Raw genomic sequence first — 19,334 nt, forward strand, 5'->3', positions numbered from 1 at the left:
AGTTTCAGTGGTCACGGCGTACGCGGCCACTAATTCTCCTGTACTTGTTCTCATGCATGAACCATCCACATAAAGTGTCAGGTCTGGATTTGTCAATGGGACATCTGTTAAGTCTCGTCTAGGCTTAGTTACTGCATTAATTATTTCTATACAATCATGCGGAGCTGGATCTGTCATAACTGTAGGTAACAGTGTTGCTGGGTTCAGGATGCTGCAACGTCTGATTTCTATGTGTGGCTGGAATAGTGTTAATTCATAACCTGTCAGTCGTGCTATAGTTAAGTGTTGAGTCTGGGTTCTGTTTAACAAAACCTCTACAGAATGTGGTACTTGAACTGTTAACTGATGACCTAAAACAATTGAATCACTTTGTCTTATTGCTAACGCTGTTGCTGCTACTGACTTTAAGCACGCAGGGAGTGCTTGAGCTACTGAATCCAATGTACTAGAAAAATAAGCACAAGGCTTATGTGAACCTGCTTGGTCTTGAGTGAGGACAGACAACGCTGTACCATCACGTTCTGTAACAAAAAGTGTAAACGGTTTACTGTAACATGGTGTCGCTAAAACTGGTGCTTGGCATAAAACTTTCTTTAATTCTTCAAAAGCTTGTGTGTGTTCCTGAGTCCAAGGGAGGACAGTCGAAGTCGCTGCCTCCTGTGTCGTTAACTGGATGAGTGGTTTAGCTAGAAATGCATACTGGGGAATCCATTGTCTGCAGTACGAGGTGAGGCCTATGAAGGCCCGCACTTCCTTTTGTGTCTTGGGTTGCGGCATGTTCACAATTAACTGAATGCGATCGGGAGTGAGCTGTCTCCCCACTTTGGACAGTAAGTGACCCAAGTACACAACTTGCTGAACACAGAATTGTAGCTTCGAAGGAGACACCTTGTGTCCCTTGTCGGCCAGGAAATGTAAAACTGTCAGTGATGCTTTTTCACATTCGGGCTCACTTCGTGCGGTGATCAGCAGATCATCGACGTATTGTAGTAAAGCGGTGTTAACTGGCATTTGAATACAATCTAGTTGTCTTTTCAGTGCTTGACTATAGATGCTGGGGCTTTCTGTGAATCCTTGAGGTGCGCGCGAAAATTTGAAACTGCGTCCATTTAAACAGAATCCGAAGAGATATTGGCTCTCTGGATCAATAGGCACGCTGAAGAAGGCGTTCTTGAGATCAATTACAGTAAAGAACGTTGCTTCTGAATCAATAGCAGTCAATAGAGATGATATATCGGGGACCACAGGATACTGTGGGATAATGCATTTATTCAATTCTCGAAGATCAATCACCAGCCGATATACTGGCGGTGCATTGGGATCAGTACGTTTAAGAATCGGAATGATGGGTGAATTACAGATATTGGAGTCGGTCTCGACGACCACTCCTTGGGCAATGAGCTCTTCAATGATTTTCAGTAAAGCCGCTACAGCATCGGGTGGTAACTTGTATTGTCTGATTCTGGGTAATACAACACCTGCCTTGAGGGTAACGCGGTATGGTGTAATGTGCATACATCCTACATCAGTTGGGCCTTTTGCCCACAAGTAATCAGGTACATTTTTCAATCTGACGTCAAACTCACGAAGGACGTAATGACCCTTGAAATCCCGCAGAAAGAGTCTAACCCCCTCCGGGGAGCAGCATATTATAGCTCCTAGAGCCTTCAATGTTTTAATTCCTAATAGATTCTCCGGACATGATTTTGTTAGTAACAGGTCTGTAACACGTGATAATGGACCCACAGCCAGGGGAACTGGTTCTGAGACTTCATTTACAATAGGTTGTCCTGAAAAACCAAGGGAAACATTTTGTGAGCCTGAGAGGGGTGCCCCTGGAACTTCGTCATGACTTATTGTAGTGCGACTTGCCCCTGTGTCAATTAAAAACTTTCTATCTTTCCCCAATACTTGACTGTGTACATAAGGACCTTCTTGATCTACAGGAATCTCGATAAGAGGCAAGCCACCTTCCCTCTCTAGGCTGTTTCATGTATATCGGGAATATTCGGGGTAAGCAGACTGGGCATACTGGTACATCTGTTGTGAGACTTGCTGGGTTGCAGCAATGGGCTGTGGCTGTGGTACTGCTACAATCTGTGCTGTCTGTGCGGATGCATGCATGGGCTGTGTATTCTGTGTAGACTGATGCTGGTTATGGTCTTGTCTAGGCGGATGCGGTCTCTCTTTAGTTTTACCTGTCGCTATGTTATGTTTCAGAACTGCACATTCGTGTACGTAGTGACCTGGCTGCTTGCAATAATTGCATGTCCCTTTAACAGGAGCTGCAGTGTGACTTGTCTGGGTCGTACCTTTCCTGTGACTGTCGGATGGGACCGTCTGGGCTACTAACATTTTCATTTTCGTGTCTTTCATGCGCTTCTGTTCCTGATCTTGTTCTTCCCTAATTCTATTCTGGTGATATTGTAACATTTGTAACATCTGGGATGGCGTATTTGCTTGCCATGTACTCTCGACTTTATACACTCTATTCTTAACTAACGGTAGGGAATTCTCTACTAACTTTGATACGAAAAGATGTGGGTACGACTCGCTACTTGGCTGGAGGCCACTATTGATAATAAAACATTTCTCGAATCTTGAATAAAAGTCGCTAGTATCTTCATCATGTTTCTGTTTACAGGACGAGATTGCATCCCAATCCTCCTTTCTAGTTGTCAATAATCTGGGCAGGACCTGTACTATTAAACCTGGTAATGCTTTAGTTTTGTCCCCAAGGCCTAACCCTGGAACCCGTTTCTTTTCTTCATCCTCTATTTCTGCCCAGGCAATCTTTGCGTCTCCCACCTCCCAGTCCTTTTCCTTTAATTTCTCGAATATACCCGTAGGCAATAATACTTTCAACATTTTCATGATATCATCATATGTGTAGTCCCCCATCAGTAACATGTCTTTGAGCTCTCTATGAAAACCTGCAGGGTCTTTATCATGGCACGGTACTAATTTCTTCATTTCTAACAGTTCTAATTTAGTTAGAGGCGTGTGTACATACACGCGTTTCAAAATTTTATCCTCACCCATAACAGGGTGCACTTCTCGCAAGGGGTTCTGACTTTCAATACCACCCCCGCACTGCATATGGTACATTTTCCTTTCTGGAGGTGGGGCGGGAACATATTCAGGACTTACAAAGGTGTCATATCTGCGTCGTTGTTCTAGAATTATTTGAACTAATTTAGTGCTTAGGCCTCTCCATCTATCCATCAGTAGTGCTTCTAGTGTCTCATGTAAGGGACCTGGATCGGAATAATGTTTTCTGTACTTAATGAGAAGGTGCTGAATCATATATATACCTGCTAATTTCTGTTCGTCGGGGGAGAGGTTCAGAAATGTCTGTGCTACCGTGTCATCATTATATATGTTTGCATTTTCGGCCCATGATACCGCTGATCGGGCTAGTTCTTGTTCATCCATAGAATTGAGTACATGGTACCCAACTCGATCTCGAAGCCGTTTATCAGTTTCCTGGAACTGATGTTCAGCAGAATTCGGATTCGTTAAGGCAGAGAAGAAAACTCTCTTGCTTTCTGGACGGATACCCTTCCTAAGATAAGTTCCCTTACCTACATATGCTATAGTGCTTGTAGTTGGTTCTGGTTCTTCAGATTCTTCTTCCTCCTCGGAGGGAGCCTTTTCTTTCTCTTTCTCGTGTACTGCTATCACTGCTTTCTTAATCTTTTTATACATGGCCTCTATGCAATTTTGTCTGTCATGTTTTCCGTCGGCTATATTTTGACCCCACTTGTTCAATGCATCTAATTCACTCTGCTCTGTTCCGGGCCTGTCTCGTTCTCTTATTAGACAATTTATGAAAAATCGTAGTATCAGTGCTTGCATGGTAACTTTCTGTTTCTCCAGGGCATCCTTAATACTGTCGGGGTCCTTTCCCGTTTGAACGAACTCATATATTCTATCTAGGTGCTCCTTCATTCCTGCATAACATAACAAACTATCAGTAGCAGATCTTAACCGTAAAGACGCTAATATCATTAAGTCGTCTTGTCCAGGTTCTGGATCATATCTACAAACTGACATATTTTCTTTTAGTGCATCAAGACGGGATGAATTAGAAGAACGGGGGGATCTGTGCGTAAAAGGACTCTGCATACCTCTGAGATTTAATCTGTGAGTCGGTGGCGGGGTCTGGAGACCCGCGGTCGCACCTTCTGAAGCGGAAACTTGGGCATTATCTCTGTGTGTAGTCAGTATCTGAATTTGTCTTTTAGTAGGATCTGATTGAAGTGGTTTCGGCAGATCAGTTTTAGGTGAGGGAAGTGGCGGAGCTGGCGGAACGGGACTAGTCTTTTTCGGTGTCGGCTGAGAGTGATCTTGGGGGGCAGTACCACCCCCGGCCCTGTCAGTAGGCAGGGCACGAACAGGCAGATTGGTGTAAGCTGGCGCTACATCTTCGAGATATGAATTTAGGAATATGTCTTTAGTAGTCTTATGCATTACTTTAGTTGGAACTAATGGTGACGGCAAATTTTTCGGTATTTCTGAAATGGCGTCAGGGGTACCATCGGCCAAAAGATACATGTTGTTCACTTTGCCATTTAGGATACGATCTATTTGTTCTACTTTTACTCGAATTCCCTCAGTAACTAATTCGTTTTCTTGGGCCTTTTCTGATTCTTTAAGCCTGTCTTCTCTACGGAGTGCTCTATCAGCACGTTTACGTGATTCCTTACGCCAAAATTCTATGGCGTCTTTCTGAGATTGTCTAGCTTTCTTTTTCCGTAATATTTCTTCTACCTTTATGATGCACTCGGCATCCCATGTTCCGTTAACTGGCCATCGGTATCTTTCCTCTAAGTGCTTGGTATAATCGGTCCATAACTCTAGATACAGGATGGCGTCTATGCCATGTTTATTATACATAAAATTACCTGGAGTGTCCCTAGGGGGGATTGGAATCTCTTCCTCTAACATCCCTTTCCTAGTTCCTATCTGCTTTAATTTGTTGAAAAACGGCATTGTGCCTACTTGATACTGGAATGCTTGATCCTTGATACTTAATGTCAACTGTAACTATTTATACAAAAACACAATAATGCACAAAAACAATCACATTCATACCACGACATTAATCACATGAAACATTTAAAGACATAGCTAACTTCCCCCTACTCTGAATGTACCGCTCAACGATACAGATACACTGCTGTAACAGTGCAGAAATTCGGAATACTTTATATACTGCTAAACAGTACAGATACACTGCCTAAAAACAGTGCAGACCGGACTTGCGTACCCAAACCCGTCTAGATACGACCCAGCAATGGTACTCACCGGGAAGCACGGAAAACAGAAGGCCTCGGAAACTCGACTGGACTCGACTCGGAACTTCGGAAAACTTCGGAAAACTTCGGAAAACTTCGGAAAACTTCGGAAAACTGGTGGGCCTCTTCACACCTCGGACCTTGCTTCCTTCGGCTGGGCTCTGGTCGGGATCCTCCGCACTCCTCACCGCCTCGTCTGGGCACTGATCGCAGTCTTCGTCACCTCCGTGTGTCAGAGGGGGATGCAGGAAATCCTGCCAGTACACGTGTTGTCCGTCTAACTGATGGCAGGGGACACGGATTGCAACGCACCTTCCGGCGCGTGAGGTGGGGGAGGGGTCCCTATTCGGGCGCCAAAATGATGTAAATAATTAATTTACTCTCTTAATTTCTATGCAGGTAAGTACTTAATCAATAATAACTCAATCGGAAAGAAGGAAAACAGAGTCCGTGGTGTAAGAGTTTCTAAGGGTTTTATTCCTCATAAAGGAATCAGGATATCATGTTCTGACCACCACACAGGATGTCAGAAGGGATAGATGAGCGCGCCGTCGTTTATTGACAATACATAGCTTATATACTTGATTTACATCATAATGTTCAATGTAAGAGGCGTAACAGCTGAGAGAAGACAAGATAACAGTATACACGTGGTGCTAGTACATCATCAAGAGGCGTAAACTAGGCGTGAACTAGGGTGTGTGCTAGAAAACGTCACTGATAGGTGACGCAAGTGGGTGGCACCAAGGGGTGGTGCTAACAGAATGTTGCAATGTCAGCAGAAATCGGAAGCTTGGATGCGCGCGCAGCTGCATGACGTGTGATTGACGGGGTGCAGGGGACTTGACATTTACACTGACGGAAAGAGACAGAAGTCTGGCATGTCAGATCAACTTGTGCTTCTATCATATCTGATATCTGATGTTTAGGAACTGAGCTATCTGGGCAGAAAGGTCTCTAGAGCAGAAGCTATTCTATACTTGGTGTGAGTGCGTGTATAAGCGCCTGAGTGTCTGTATGAGAAGCGTGGGGGCATGGGGCCTTCCATGGAAGCATGGCAACAGAGGCTATGAATTACTTGCATAAAGACAGGTCGGCCCTTTAGCCCTGTAGCTGAGGAAGGATGTTTACTGAAGCTAGCAGGCTGGAATGTATCTTCGGGGAGGAAAACAGATAACTCGAAGGTTATAGTCAATCTTGGCAGGCAGCAGGCTGAGCTGAGCACGGAGGGCCGCGCTAGAAGTAAGTCAGAGTTCACGGGTACGGGGGCTGCTTGGGCAGAGGCCCTCGCAGTCAGAAGCCAGAAAAGAGGCTCGGTGGCAGAGATTCAGGGCCTACTTTCAGCCAGGCTGAAAAACGTAGGAGTACACTTCAAAAAGACGTTGGCATAGCATACTTAGGAACGGACCATCAAACCCATTCATGGTGGGTCTGAAAGAGGACAAGTTAACGTTGGACGCAAATGTATTTGCGTCTTCATAGCTGGTACAGGAGGGAAGTTACATGCACTTTTAACTCGTACATGGAGTCGGTGGGGTACTCGCTAGGGAACACAACATGACCATAGAATTTATATTACCTCAGGAGAGTCAATCTACCCTTGAGCACCGAAATGCTCTTGTTACCTCACCCACGGGCTGCGGGTGCATAGGTGCAAAGTCGTGTCGGATTTCTGCGATGAAGTCTATGGAGCCTGAAAGAAAAGATGCTGCAGGCGACCAGGGGGAAGATGTCCGGTGTGATCCAAGGGTGGATCAAGGAAGCTGAAGACCTGAAAGCAGAGGGGACAATGTTCAAAGTCAGTAGCCAGTGACTGGAGTGAAACCAGGAAGGAACCAGATGCTGTTGTCGCGATCAGGTGAAGAGTGGACGCTTGACTCTGCAACCACATGGACCAGGAGGTGTCTTCGACGACCAGGATGGAGGCACGAGCTGTCCCACGCAGGCTCTCGCAGTCGGCGGTGTTGGTTCCGGATTCGGCGTCAACAGGCCTTGGCAAAGGCACCCCACGCGGTGAGTGGAATCGGCGTCTGGTGCGGACCAGGAGGGTCCGGGGTACTTCTCCTTTGCAGGGAAGCAAGGGCCAGTCTGGAGTAACCAGACCAGCAGTGTGGATTTCAAGGGTCGTCGCCTAGGAGGCCACTAGCCAGCCGGCAAGTGACCAGACAACGCGTCGAGCAGCAATCAAGCAAAAGGGCCCCAAGCAGATCTCGTGGATGCTGGAGGGCTAGTCTTCTGTGCAGGAGCTGCTCGGGGCTGGGGTTTCTCAATCCCCAAAGCACTTCGTCGAGGATACCTCAGAAGTCGTGCTGGAAGCTAAGTGCAGTTTCTTCAAGATGGCCGGTCCCAAGTGTCTCGTCGCACCTATGGATCTCAGCTGTGCTGCAGATGTAGGTAGAGGTCGGGGAGGTCTGGGAATCCGTGTCTCGCCGGGATCTGAAGTCTGGATCCTCGAGGGAAGACGGCAAAGTGAAGCCGCTGGACGCTTGATGGTGCCTGCTGGTGCAGGGTGGACACTCCTTGCCCACAAGGGAGATTTCTTCAGTCTTCTGTGGAGCAGAACGTCGAAGTCCAGAGTTTCTTCTTGTAAAATCAATTCAGGATAATCTGATTTGGAATGGGACCAGCTCCTACCTTTATCCTGTTAAAGGGGGCTGTACTATCACTAGGTCCCTCCTATGGGTGGGACCAGGAAGGGAGGTGGTTACACCCCCTATCCTTTGTCCGGTTTCACGCCAGAGCTGGGGCTGGGGTGCCCCAGCAACTGGTTTGAACCGGTGTATGCACAGAGGCACCTTGTGTGCCCCAGGCATGTCTCATTCCTTTCAGGCCTGTCCTACCTAATACACAAAATCCTGTCTGGGGTGGTGCTAGCACCTCCCAAGGCAGGAAACCCTTTGTCCAGGCCTCCCTCGCTGGAAGGACTCCCAGCAGCAGGAGGTCAGACTTGTATCTGTGGTGGCAAAATCCATTTTGTGATGCTGAGGCTCGAGTTAATTTTAACCGGGGTTCACAGTTACATACATGTTGTGTCCCTCTAAAAGGGTGGAATGCTACCCCCGTTGCCAGAATTGGCGAGGGGGTAGTATTCCAATTTGTATGGCACCTTACTCGACATGTTTTGATAATGCTATGCCAAAGTTAGCAATAACCGCGAGGATTATAATGCACTTAAGAGTATATTTGTATATCGTGAAACTAGCCAGAAGGCAACAGGGAGCTTTACTTGGTAAAAGGCTAAGATAAGATAAAGCCAACAAGTGGTGGAACCAAAGTGGACTGTCAATGCATCATTAGGTTTTGTTCCATAAAGAGGTGAGTCTTCAGCTCTTTCCTAATTTGGAGCTGCACTACGGCAGCTGTGATACATACAGGACTTAGAAGTAATTTTAAGAGGAAATTATTTGTATGTGCTCTGTGAAGAAGGCTGAATACAGTGAGGCAATTTGATTACAAAAAACAATATATGCTCAAGAGGAGGCAACCAATCAAGGATTACAGAAAAAATAAGTTGGACACTAGGAAATGCTGTCAAGTGTTACTTCTAGCAGTGATAACAAAAAACACATAATTGAGCAGAACTTTTGCTGTACTTCAGCAATATTAGCAAGGATCATCTGGCTGTTCGGAGGCACAAAATAGAGGGTTATGATTAACCTGGAAAATATTATCAATTAGCATATTCCAAATTTGAATAAAATGTACCACAACGCACCACTTTAGACTTTTACAGACCTTTTTTATGATTCAGATTTGCTGTCAGAGCTTCAGTAGCCCTGGTAACCCATGTTTCATACGATTGAGCTCGCGATCTCACACCTTGCAGTAGCAATGGAAGGTCCTCTGGAGGGTACCGGTACCTTAACATACAACAATCAGACAAATAAAATAGTAAACACAAATGCCTGCCCCTTAAGACATGCATTTAGCTTAGAATTTCAACAGTGACATTTCAGTGAGTGATGCTTCTCATTTCTCCAAAGTGGTATCACATCAACTACGTACGTTTAATTACCACGTGACAAAAACAAGAATGCCCTTATAAAGAATATAATTGTAAGGAAATCTCACAATCCCTGCTCTTTTTTACACTGGCCCTAGTGCCTGAACTACTTCTTACTGTCACCCTCAAGCATAAAATCATCTTGACAAAGCCGGATGCAGCACTTCTGAGGTATTATTATCAGTAAGATCTTTTGCCTGCACTGCTACTTTTTAAAGAAAATATTTCCAAAAGAGTTCTCTGTCACCCTTAGCCTTACACAGATAATATATGAATATCCACATTACTGCTATGTTAACAGACTTAAATGATATTGCCTTAAGGAAACTGCAGTCCTGGTGCATTTATAGACAGCGTGTGATTATATAACATTAGGTTCATAATAACTCACAATTCCAGAATACCCAGAGTGGTTTCGGTTTTTACTGAATTTTATAGCAAAGATAATGTACTTTACATTCATTGCAAACAAATATGTCAGGCTAACTCAATTGATGTTTACCAAACTACTGACTATGTGCAACTACTTACATCACTTAAGACAGTTATAAAATTCATTCTAAAGTTTCAACTTTAGTATATCATATAATGCACACACTATCATCTCCATTAGTGAATTCACTTATTGATAATCTTTTTAAATCATTTTCTTGTGTCTGGTCCTATCTAATGCATTTCATCCAAAAGGAATTAATCAGCTTTATACTGTGTTTCCACTGTATGGCACAAGGGAGATACGGTGTCAAAAAAGTTGTACAGCAGAGATGTTACATCATCAAGTCTTTCATATACCTGGCCAAAAATATCGACAGATGGTAACAACGTTCCTTTCTGTCCATGCTGGTTGGTGAACTCCGGTGCGCGACTAAATATTAGGCCTTGAATCCTGCGAGTCACAAGCCTTCCTCAACACCCTTGTTTTGACCCAATGGTCAGCCTTCTTCCCTAGCTCTTGGGGAAAGACTAACCCTAGATCCACCAGGTACTGACGGAGTTTTTCTGATGTACAATTAGTTAACAAGTGCTCTTTCATCAACAAATTTTAAAGCCCTTCCTAATCTTGCACCTACAACAACCAGCGATCCAGTGTTTTGACTGAAGTCAACAAAATCTACCCAAGATTGACTTGAGGTTTTGGGAGTCTCCCTGAACTTAATCCTGTACTCCTCAATGGCGAATCTAAAGCTCTCAAAAAGCGTATTCTTCATGAGGTACTAAGACTCAGCATCTGCCTCATCTAGTGTCAGGGGTCTATCCCTGCACTTTCCTGATAACAGCTCCCAGAGTAAAGAGCCCCAGTTTTCCTGGTGTAACCCCCTCATTTAACAGGCCCTCTCAGAGGCAGTAAACCATTTGGTAATGTCAACCTACAACATATTTAGGGACAATCTTTTTGGGGATTGTGGGATCAAATGTTTCCTCTCTCTCCCTAATTACTTTACTGCTGCCACTACCTATGGGTCCTAAACCCTTATCAGGCCAGGATTTTGGCCTTAGGGACTGCCCTTTTGGCTAGTCTCACAAAGGACTAGATACTTTTTATATAGGTCTTCTTCCTATCCTGAGTGGCCTGGTCTACCCCCAGAAGGGGCAGACCCTACAGGTGAAGCGTTAGGGTAGAGGTGAGGGACCTCTTCATCACCTGTACCATTGGTAGGTCAATCATCTCCATGACTGCTGGTTACAGCAATCATGAGCGACCTCTGACCCACTCCCCACGCTGCTGCACGGCTCTGCCTGGTTTTTTTTTGCCTAATCTTGTACTTTTCCCCTGTGCCTAACTTGCTTTCTTGCCCAGACTTGTTTTTATTCCCCATGCCTGTACTTGCTTTCTTGCCCAGACTTGTTTTTATTCCCCTGTGCCTGTACTTGCTTTCTTGTCCAGACTGGTTTTTAGTCCCCTGTGCCTGTACTTGCTTTCTTGCCCAGACTGGTTTTTATTCTGCTGTGCCTGTACTTGTTTTCTTGCCTAAACTTGTTTTTCCTTCATATGCCCAGTTCTCCCGCTGCCCCTGCCTGATTTTCCCGCTGCTGCGTCCCTGCGGCCCGCCCCCCGTGCAATCTCATTCGCCGTCCCGCTCCCGACTCCCAGCTGCTCCTCTCTCCCACATCCCTCATATGGAGGCCGAGCAGCGGGCGAGCAGCTGGCCCGCCTAAGGCAAGCCCGTCTGCACCTGGACCACGCCCGAACCCCTGCACCCTGCAAACACCTCGTCGCTCGACACCGCTACGATGCCAGAACCCTCCATTCACTCAACACCAGACGATCACACACCTGCTTCCTGGCCGCCCCAAAGCGCACCCACAGAGCTTTTCACCTGCAGCTTCACAAGCATCCGTCCACCATGCTGCCGACCAAGAAAGAACCCAACCACCTCAGAAGCATCCTTCTCAACACCCGCTCCGCCCACAAACATGCAGTTGAACTTTGGGACCTACTCGATTCAACCTCCCCAGACGTCGCCTATCTGACGGAGATCTGACTGAACCCCACCTCAGCACCCGACATAGCCACAGCCGTCCCGGAAGGCTACAAGATCACCCGCAGGGACCGCACTAACGGAGCAGTTCACATCGTCCACAGGAACACTCTCAGAGTCTCGACCAACACCGACGACACCCTCAGCACCGTGAACACCTGTACTTCCAGATCCACACCGCCCCAACACCACCCTCAGAGGAACCCTCATCTACAGACCCCCCGTACCCGGACTACAGATCAGCGACTCCATCGCCGACCTAGTAATCACACACGCCCTCGCCTCCATGGACTACATCCTCCTCGGGGACCTGAACTTCCACCTCGAGAACAACAACCACAACACCAACTCCACCACCCTGATCGGCAACCTAGCCAACCTCGGACTCAGACAACCCGTCACAACACACACCCACTCCGCCAGTCACATGCTTGACCCCATCTTCTCCGCAAGTCCATCACATCTCCTTCAACCACACCATTGAACTCCACTGGACCGACCATTGCTGCTTCCACTTCACCTTCAAGAAACCCACCACGCACCACTGCACCCAAAAGATCACCTCACAGCTGCTGGAGCAAAGTCACCGAAGACCAGCTAACCACCACCCTCACCCAGAGCCCACTAGCCAACCCCACCGACCCAGACACCGCCATCTGCAACCTCAGACAGTAGATCAACCACTGCACCAACACCCTCGCCCGATCAAGAACCCTCCAACAGTCACACCAACAAGAAAGCCAGCTGGTTCACCGAAGATCCTCCGGGCCTCCAAGGAAACCTGGACCAACATCAACGACGACAACACCATCAAGATCATGAACACCATCCACTCTGGATCTCCGTCAGACCCATGCCCACACCACATCTTCAACATCGCACCCCAGCTCCGGAAAGTCATCAACACCTCATTCGAGACAGCAACCTTCCCGTAGAGCTGGAAGCACGCCGAGATCAACGCCTTACTCAAGAAGCCCAAGGCGGACCCCAAGGACCTCAAGAATTTACGGCCCATCTTCCTGTTCCCGTTCCCGGCAAAGGTCATCGAGAAGACAGTCAACTGACCAGTTACCTCGAGGAGAACAACATCCTGGACCCTTCCCAGTCCGGGTTCCGCAGCAACCACAGCACCGAGACTGCCCTCATCGCCGCCACCGATGACATCAAGTCCCTGCTGGACAACTGACAAATGGCGGCCCTCATCCTCCTGGACATGTCAGCCACCTTCGACGCTGTCTGCCACCACACATCACGAACACCTCTCCACAACATCCGGATCCAAGAGAAGGCCCTTGATTGGACCACCTCCTTCCTCTCCGGCAGAACACAGAGCATCCGCCTTCCCCACCTTCGGCTCCGAAGCCACCGAGATCATCTGCGACGTACCCCAGGGCTCATCCCAGCTGATCCTCTCCCTCACCAAGGACACCCACACCGCCAAAACCAACCTTCACGAAGGAATGAAGGCCATCGCTGAATGGATGAGGAACAGCCGACTAAAGCTGAACTCGGACAAGACGGAGTTCCTAATCCTCTGATCCACCCCTTCGGCCTGGGACGACTCCTGGTCTTCGACCACACTGGGAACCGCTCCAACATCCACGGACCACGCACGCAACCTAGGGGTCATCCTCGACTCCACCCTCTCCATGACTAAACAGGTCAACGCCGTCTCCTGCTTCAACACCCTCCGCATGCTCCGCAGGATCTACATTTGGATCCCCACTGAAACGAGTCACCCAGGCCCTCGTCAGCAGCAGGTTGGACTACGGAAATGCCCTGTACGCAGGAGCATCGGACAAACTCCTGAGACTGCTTCAACGCATCCAGAATGCCTCTGCACGCCTGATCCTCGACATTCATCGACGCAGTCACATCACACCCCACCTGAGAGACCTGCACTGGCTCCCGGTCAACAAGAGTCAAGTCAAGTCAAGTCAAGAGATTTATATAGCGCGCTACATACCCATAGGGTCTCAAGGCGCTAGAGGAAGGGTGGGGAATTACTTGGCGAATATCCAAGTTTTAAGTTGTTTTCTGAATGCTAGGTGGTTCTGAGTAAGGCGAAGGTGGGTGGGAAGTGAGTTCCAGGTTTTAGCTGCCAGGTAGGAGAAGGATCTACCTCCCATGGTGGTTTTGTTGATGCGAGGTACAGTGGCAAGGGCTTGGTTGGAGGATCGTAGCTGACGGGAAGGGGGTGTTGAAGGATAGTCGTGTGTTGAGGCATTCGGGTCCAAGTTCGTAAAGTGCTTTGTGTGCGTGGGTTAGGAGGCGAAAGGTAATCCTCTTATTTACGGGGAGCCAGTGGAGGTTTTTCAGGTGACCAGAGATGTGTTCTTTACGCGGGATGTCTAGTATGAGCTTGGCTGAAGCGTTCTGGATGCGTTGGAGTTTTTTCTGGAGTTTTGCGGTGGTACCGGCGTATAGTGTGTTTCCGTAGTCCAGTCGGCTCGTAACCAGTGCGTGGGTGACCGTTTTTCTAGTTTCGGTGGGGATCCAGCGAAATGTTTTTTTGAGCATGCGAAAAATGTTGAAGCAAGATGATGAAACGGCGTTGACTTGTCTGGTCATCGAGAGTGAGGAGTCCAAGATGACGCCCAGGTTCCGTGCGTGGTCCGTCGGGATGGGTGCTTTTCCAAGGGCTTCTGGCCACCAAGAGTCATCCCAGGCGGAGGGGGAGGTGCCTAGGATGAGGACTTCTGTTTTGTCTGAGTTCAGTTTCAGACGGCTGTGCTTCATCCACTCGGCTACTTCTTTCATTCCTTCGTGTAAGTTGGTTTTGGCGGTGTTAGGGTCTTTGGTGAGTGATAGGATCAGTTGAGTGTCATCCGCGTAGGAGATGATGTTGAGATTGTGTTGGCGAGCGATGGCCGCGAGGGGGCTCATGTATACGTTGAAGAGGGCGGGGCTGAGTGACGATCCTTGTGGAACGCCGCAGATGACTTCAGAGGCCTCTGACTTGAATGGTGGGAGGCGGACTCTCTGGGTTCTTCCGGTGAGGAACGAGGTGATCCATTCCAGTGCTTTTCCTTGGAATCCTACGTTTCTGAGGAGCTGTAGAAGGGTGCTGTGTCAGACTGTGTCGAAGGCAGCGGAGAGGTCGAGGAGGATGAGGGTGACTGTGTCTCCATTGTACAGTAGAGTTCGAACGTCGTCTGTTGCTGCGATAAGTGCGGTCTCAGTGCTGTGTTTGGCTCTAAAGCCGGACTGTGAGGGGTCGAGGGATTTGTTGGTTTCGAGGAAGGAGGCGAGTTGGTTGTTGACAGCTTTCTCGATGACTTTGGCCGGGAAAGGAAGAAGCGAGATGGGGCGGTGTTTTTTGAGTTCGGTGGGGTCAGCTGTGGGTTTTTTCAGAAGGGCGCTGAGTTCTGCGTGTTTCCAGCTTTCCGGGAAGGTGGCGGAGTAGAGGGAGCAGTTGATGACGTCTCAGAGGTGTGGAGCTATAATGGAGTCTGCTTTGTTGAAGATGTGGTGAGGGCATGGGTCAGTTGGGGATCCTGAGTGGATGGAGTTCATCAGGCGGATGGTGTCCTCAGTGGAGATGGGGTTCCAGTCATTGAGGATGTTAAATGGGGGTGCGGGTGCGGCAGAAGGTTGGGTGGGTTGGTCTCCGGGTTGGTAGTCGAAGCTGTTGTGGATGTCTGCAATTTTGTTGTGGAAGAAGGAAGCTAGGGAGTCGCAGAGGGCTTGAGAGGGAGTGATGTCGTTGGAGTTGGCTGAAGGGTTGGTAAATTCTTTGACGATGTTGAATAATTCCTTGCTGTTGTGGGCGTTGTTATCTAGACGGTCTATGAATGCGGCTTTCTTGGCAGACCGGATTAGTTGGTGGTGTATGCGGGTGGCGTTTTTGAAGGCGTCCCTGGTGCTGGTGTTTGGGTCTTTTTTCCAGGCCTTCTCGAGGGAGCGACAGTGTTTCTTCGATTTCTTGAGATCATCGTTGAACCAGGAGGCGTTTTTGTTGCCTGGTTTGCTTTGACGTTTTTTCAGCGGTGCTAGGATGTCGGCGCTGTTGGATATCCATTGGGTGAGGTTAATGGCTGCTTGGTCGGGGTTGAGGAGTGGATAGGAGGGTTTTGAAGAAGCGATGAGGAGATCTGGTCGATGGTGATTTTGTTCCAGTTCCTTCGCATGGTGGGTTGAGGATGGTTGTGGATTGTGGTCTTATTGTATGTGAAGTGCACACAGCTGTGGTCCGTCCAGTGAAGAGCTGTGGTGTGACTGAAGGAGACATGTTTGCTGGAAGTGAAGATAGGGTCGAGTGTGTGACCAGCAATGTGGGTGGGGGTAGTGACCAGTTGTTTGAGTCCGAGGTTGGCAAGATTGTCCAGAAGGGTGGTGGTGCTGTTGTCATTGTTCTTTTCCAGGTGAAAGTTGAGGTCTCCCAATAGTATGTAGTCCTCGGAGGGTAGGGCGTGTGGAGTGATAAAGTCAGTGATGTCATCATTGAATTGTGTGCGGGGTCCTGGAGGCCGGTAGAGGAGGGTACCTCTGAGTGTGGTCTTGGGGTCGGTGTGGATCTGGAAATGGAGGTGTTCGGCGCTTGCAAGGTTGACGTCTGAGCTGGTTGAGATGCGGATGGAGTTCTTATGGACGATGGCGATGCCTCCTCCTGTTTGCTCGATGCGGTCCTTACGGATGATCTTGTATCCTTCCGGGATGGCAATGGTGATGTCTGGGGCTGAAGAGGCATTCATCCATGTTTCTGTTAGGAAGGCGACGTCCGGTGAGATGGTGTCAAGTAGATTCCAGAGGTCGATGGCGTGTCTGTGGACGGAACGGGTGTTGAGCAGGATGCATTTTAGGTGGTTGGTGTTGGATCTCTGTTTGGTGTTGGTGGATGAGGAGCTGGTTTTGGTGCCGTCGAACTTGCAGGAGTTGCAAGAGAAGGGTCCATGGGTGAGTCCAGGAGCGGCTTGTACGCAGTTGGGGGTGCGGCCGGGGTTAAGGGCTAGGAGGGTGGAGGCGTCGTAAGTAATGCAGGGGGGTTGGGCATTGCGAGGGCCAGGGGGTCTGGCGCTGGGCGCGGTCCAGGCGCGGACGGGCGTAGACGGGCTTACCTTTGGCGCACCTTCGGCGCGGCCGTAGCGCGTGGACGCTGCGCGTGGGTGCATCTGTCATTAAAGCACTTTGAGGGGGGAGCGGCGTGGGAGGGGCAGCAGGGAGGCGGGAGCGGTGCGAGGAGGAAGGGCTCAGGGAGACAACAACAAACAAAATGGAGGTAGTGAAAAGTCGAGTGAGGCTGGGGCACAGATAAAAGTTCACAAGCGCTTTTAAACAGGCAGATTAATGTTACCAGATAGAGCGCAGCTCCGTTTCCGTCGCGCTGATTAAATTGCATAAACTATGCTGCGCTGCAGAATACCTGAAACGCTGTAGCGTTATAAAGTGCCACAAACTGAGCAGATAGAAAAATACACCACAAGCGCTAAAACAAATGCACAACAAGAAGCGCTAATGCAAATGCACAATTGAATTGCAGGAACACAGAAGGTCGGAGGTCAATGGAATATTAACGATACCACTAGGAGCCAGGGAGCTCCTCACCCACGCACACAGGGCACTCCACAACACCGGACCAACGTACCTCAACAGACGACTCAGTTTTTACACCCACACCCGCCAGCTCCGCTCCACCAACCTCGCCCTCGCCACAGTCCCTCACTTCCGAAGAGCGACCGGTGGAAGATCGTTCTCCCACATCGCCGCCAAGACCTGGAACACCCTCCCCATCCACCTACGGCAGACCCAAGACCTGCTGACCTTTAGAAAACTCCTCAAGACCCAGCTTTTCGAGCAGTAGCAGCATTCCCCACCCCAGCGTCTTGAGACCCTCACGGGTGAGTAGTGCACTTAACAAATTATATGATTGATTGATTGATTACAGAATCATCTTCACTAACTATTATCTCTTCAGGAATGTCCGGATTCTCTGTTCTTGCCTGGGCTATATCAAACTCAGCAAGCAACTTCTGGAGTTGTGCCTTGGTTGGATACCTAGTTGTAATTTTACAAGCTTTACAGAGGGCCTTCAACTGCTTCACTTAAGGTTGCAGATTAAGATAGATAATGACTTTATTGCATGATTAATTAAAACCTTCGCAAACAAGTAAAACAATAATTCACAAGATGCAGCTTCACCTTTAAAAGATGGTAAAAAATTACAAATATGTTGTAGTTCATTAAAATTACAAAGGAATAAAAACTTACAGGTAAGATAGTTCTTCATGGTTAAAAAGATAGATCAGCATGAGGCTTGTTCTCGTGGATGGATGCACCCCGTGAAATGATGTTTGTGGAGAATACAAAGTCGATGAGCTTGAAGCAAGCACATGCTGACTGCTGGCAGCTTGGCAACCAAGGAGGTATTCATAGGTCTTAATCAAAGCACTAGTAGAGACGGTTGTTGTACTTGACTCATAAGCACACTGGCATAGGATAAAGATCGATAACTTCCCGACTTAACTTTGCGTTTGCTTCCCTCACAAACCGAACAAGGCTGCAAGACAGGCAGATGTTACTGCCCTCGAAACAGGCCTTTACCGCCTCACTACAAGATCGAACCGGACTTGAAATCAGGAGCTGTTTTAGAAACTGTCTCCTTTCCGCTCTCAAGCCATCGTAGATGCATAGTAGATGTATTATGTCTTCATTTAGATTTCCACACAGTCTGCAGCAGTTAGAGGAGGTTGTACGTTTCCGTGGAGGAAGGTGGGGTTTTTCTGGTAAGATTCCCAGCCTCAGATGAAGGAACCGTTCTTTTGTTGTTCTTGCAAAACCTGTTCCTAAGTATAGTTGGGGCTTTCTTGACACATAGCTCTGTATTACCAACCAACCATGGGCCCTCCGAATAAGGGTAGCTTTATCTTCTGCGAGAGATACAATCTTTACTGATTTGTTTACCAGGACCTTGAAGCTTTTCTGAGATAAGCAAGAGTCCCATAGGTCCTGTAAAGCTAACAGCTTAATTGCTGAGTGAAGGTAACTCATCGCTGGGCTATCTTTTCTCTTTGAGATTTCCAACCACAGATATGAATTCAATGTGCCCAGCTCGGCCCCCTTTATTTTCAACCAGTATTTGGCGTAGGCCCCTTTCCGTGAGATTTCCTGCTTTAGCAGACCAAATTCTAATCTTATTTGCGCTGGTGAGGTAAATTGCGGAAGATTTAATATTATTCTTAAGGCCTTAGCAACCACTATGTCCAAGGTGACTTCATCTCTACCTCTCATTGCTTCACATCCGTAAGTGATGGAGGGTAGGAGCCGCGCTCGAAGCACTTGTAGCAAAGGGAGAAGGCTAGAGCCAGTTGTTTTTTGCTTGATGTTTTTTAAAGCAACTGCCAATAAAGTCCCTCTGCCTTTGATGGAGGCTTTGAAAATGAGCTGTTTCTCTCAAATATGATTCCCAAATACTTGTACTCCTCTGTAGGGACCAGCAGCCGATTGTTCATTGACCATCGTGGATAGGGTTTGTTAGGATCTTAGTTTAGTACCATTACTTTACATTTTTGCAGATTAATGGTCAGCCCATTTTTTTCAGCAAAGGCACTTGTG

At 48.0% G+C, this 19,334-nt stretch overlaps 1 protein-coding gene across 3 annotated transcripts in view; it reads right to left on the reverse strand.

The window, feature by feature from the left end:
• The window catches only part of KDM5A (lysine demethylase 5A), a 937,903-nt gene that overhangs the window by 607,693 nt on the left and 310,876 nt on the right, over positions 1 to 19,334 (reverse strand). For all 3 annotated transcript variants that reach the window (XR_015307532.1, XM_086952835.1, XM_086952834.1), the window contains one exon: positions 9,036 to 9,160. Coding sequence is in view for 2 of the 3 variants with exons in the window: in XM_086952835.1 (XP_086808961.1) it covers positions 9,036 to 9,160 (125 nt within the window). In the remaining variant the exon portion in view is untranslated. The remainder of the gene's footprint in view (positions 1 to 9,035; positions 9,161 to 19,334) is intronic.

Source organism: Lissotriton vulgaris, chromosome 1_2, assembly GCF_964263255.1.
Source record: "Lissotriton vulgaris chromosome 1_2, aLisVul1.2, whole genome shotgun sequence".
Taxonomy (NCBI): Eukaryota; Metazoa; Chordata; class Amphibia; order Caudata; family Salamandridae; genus Lissotriton; species Lissotriton vulgaris.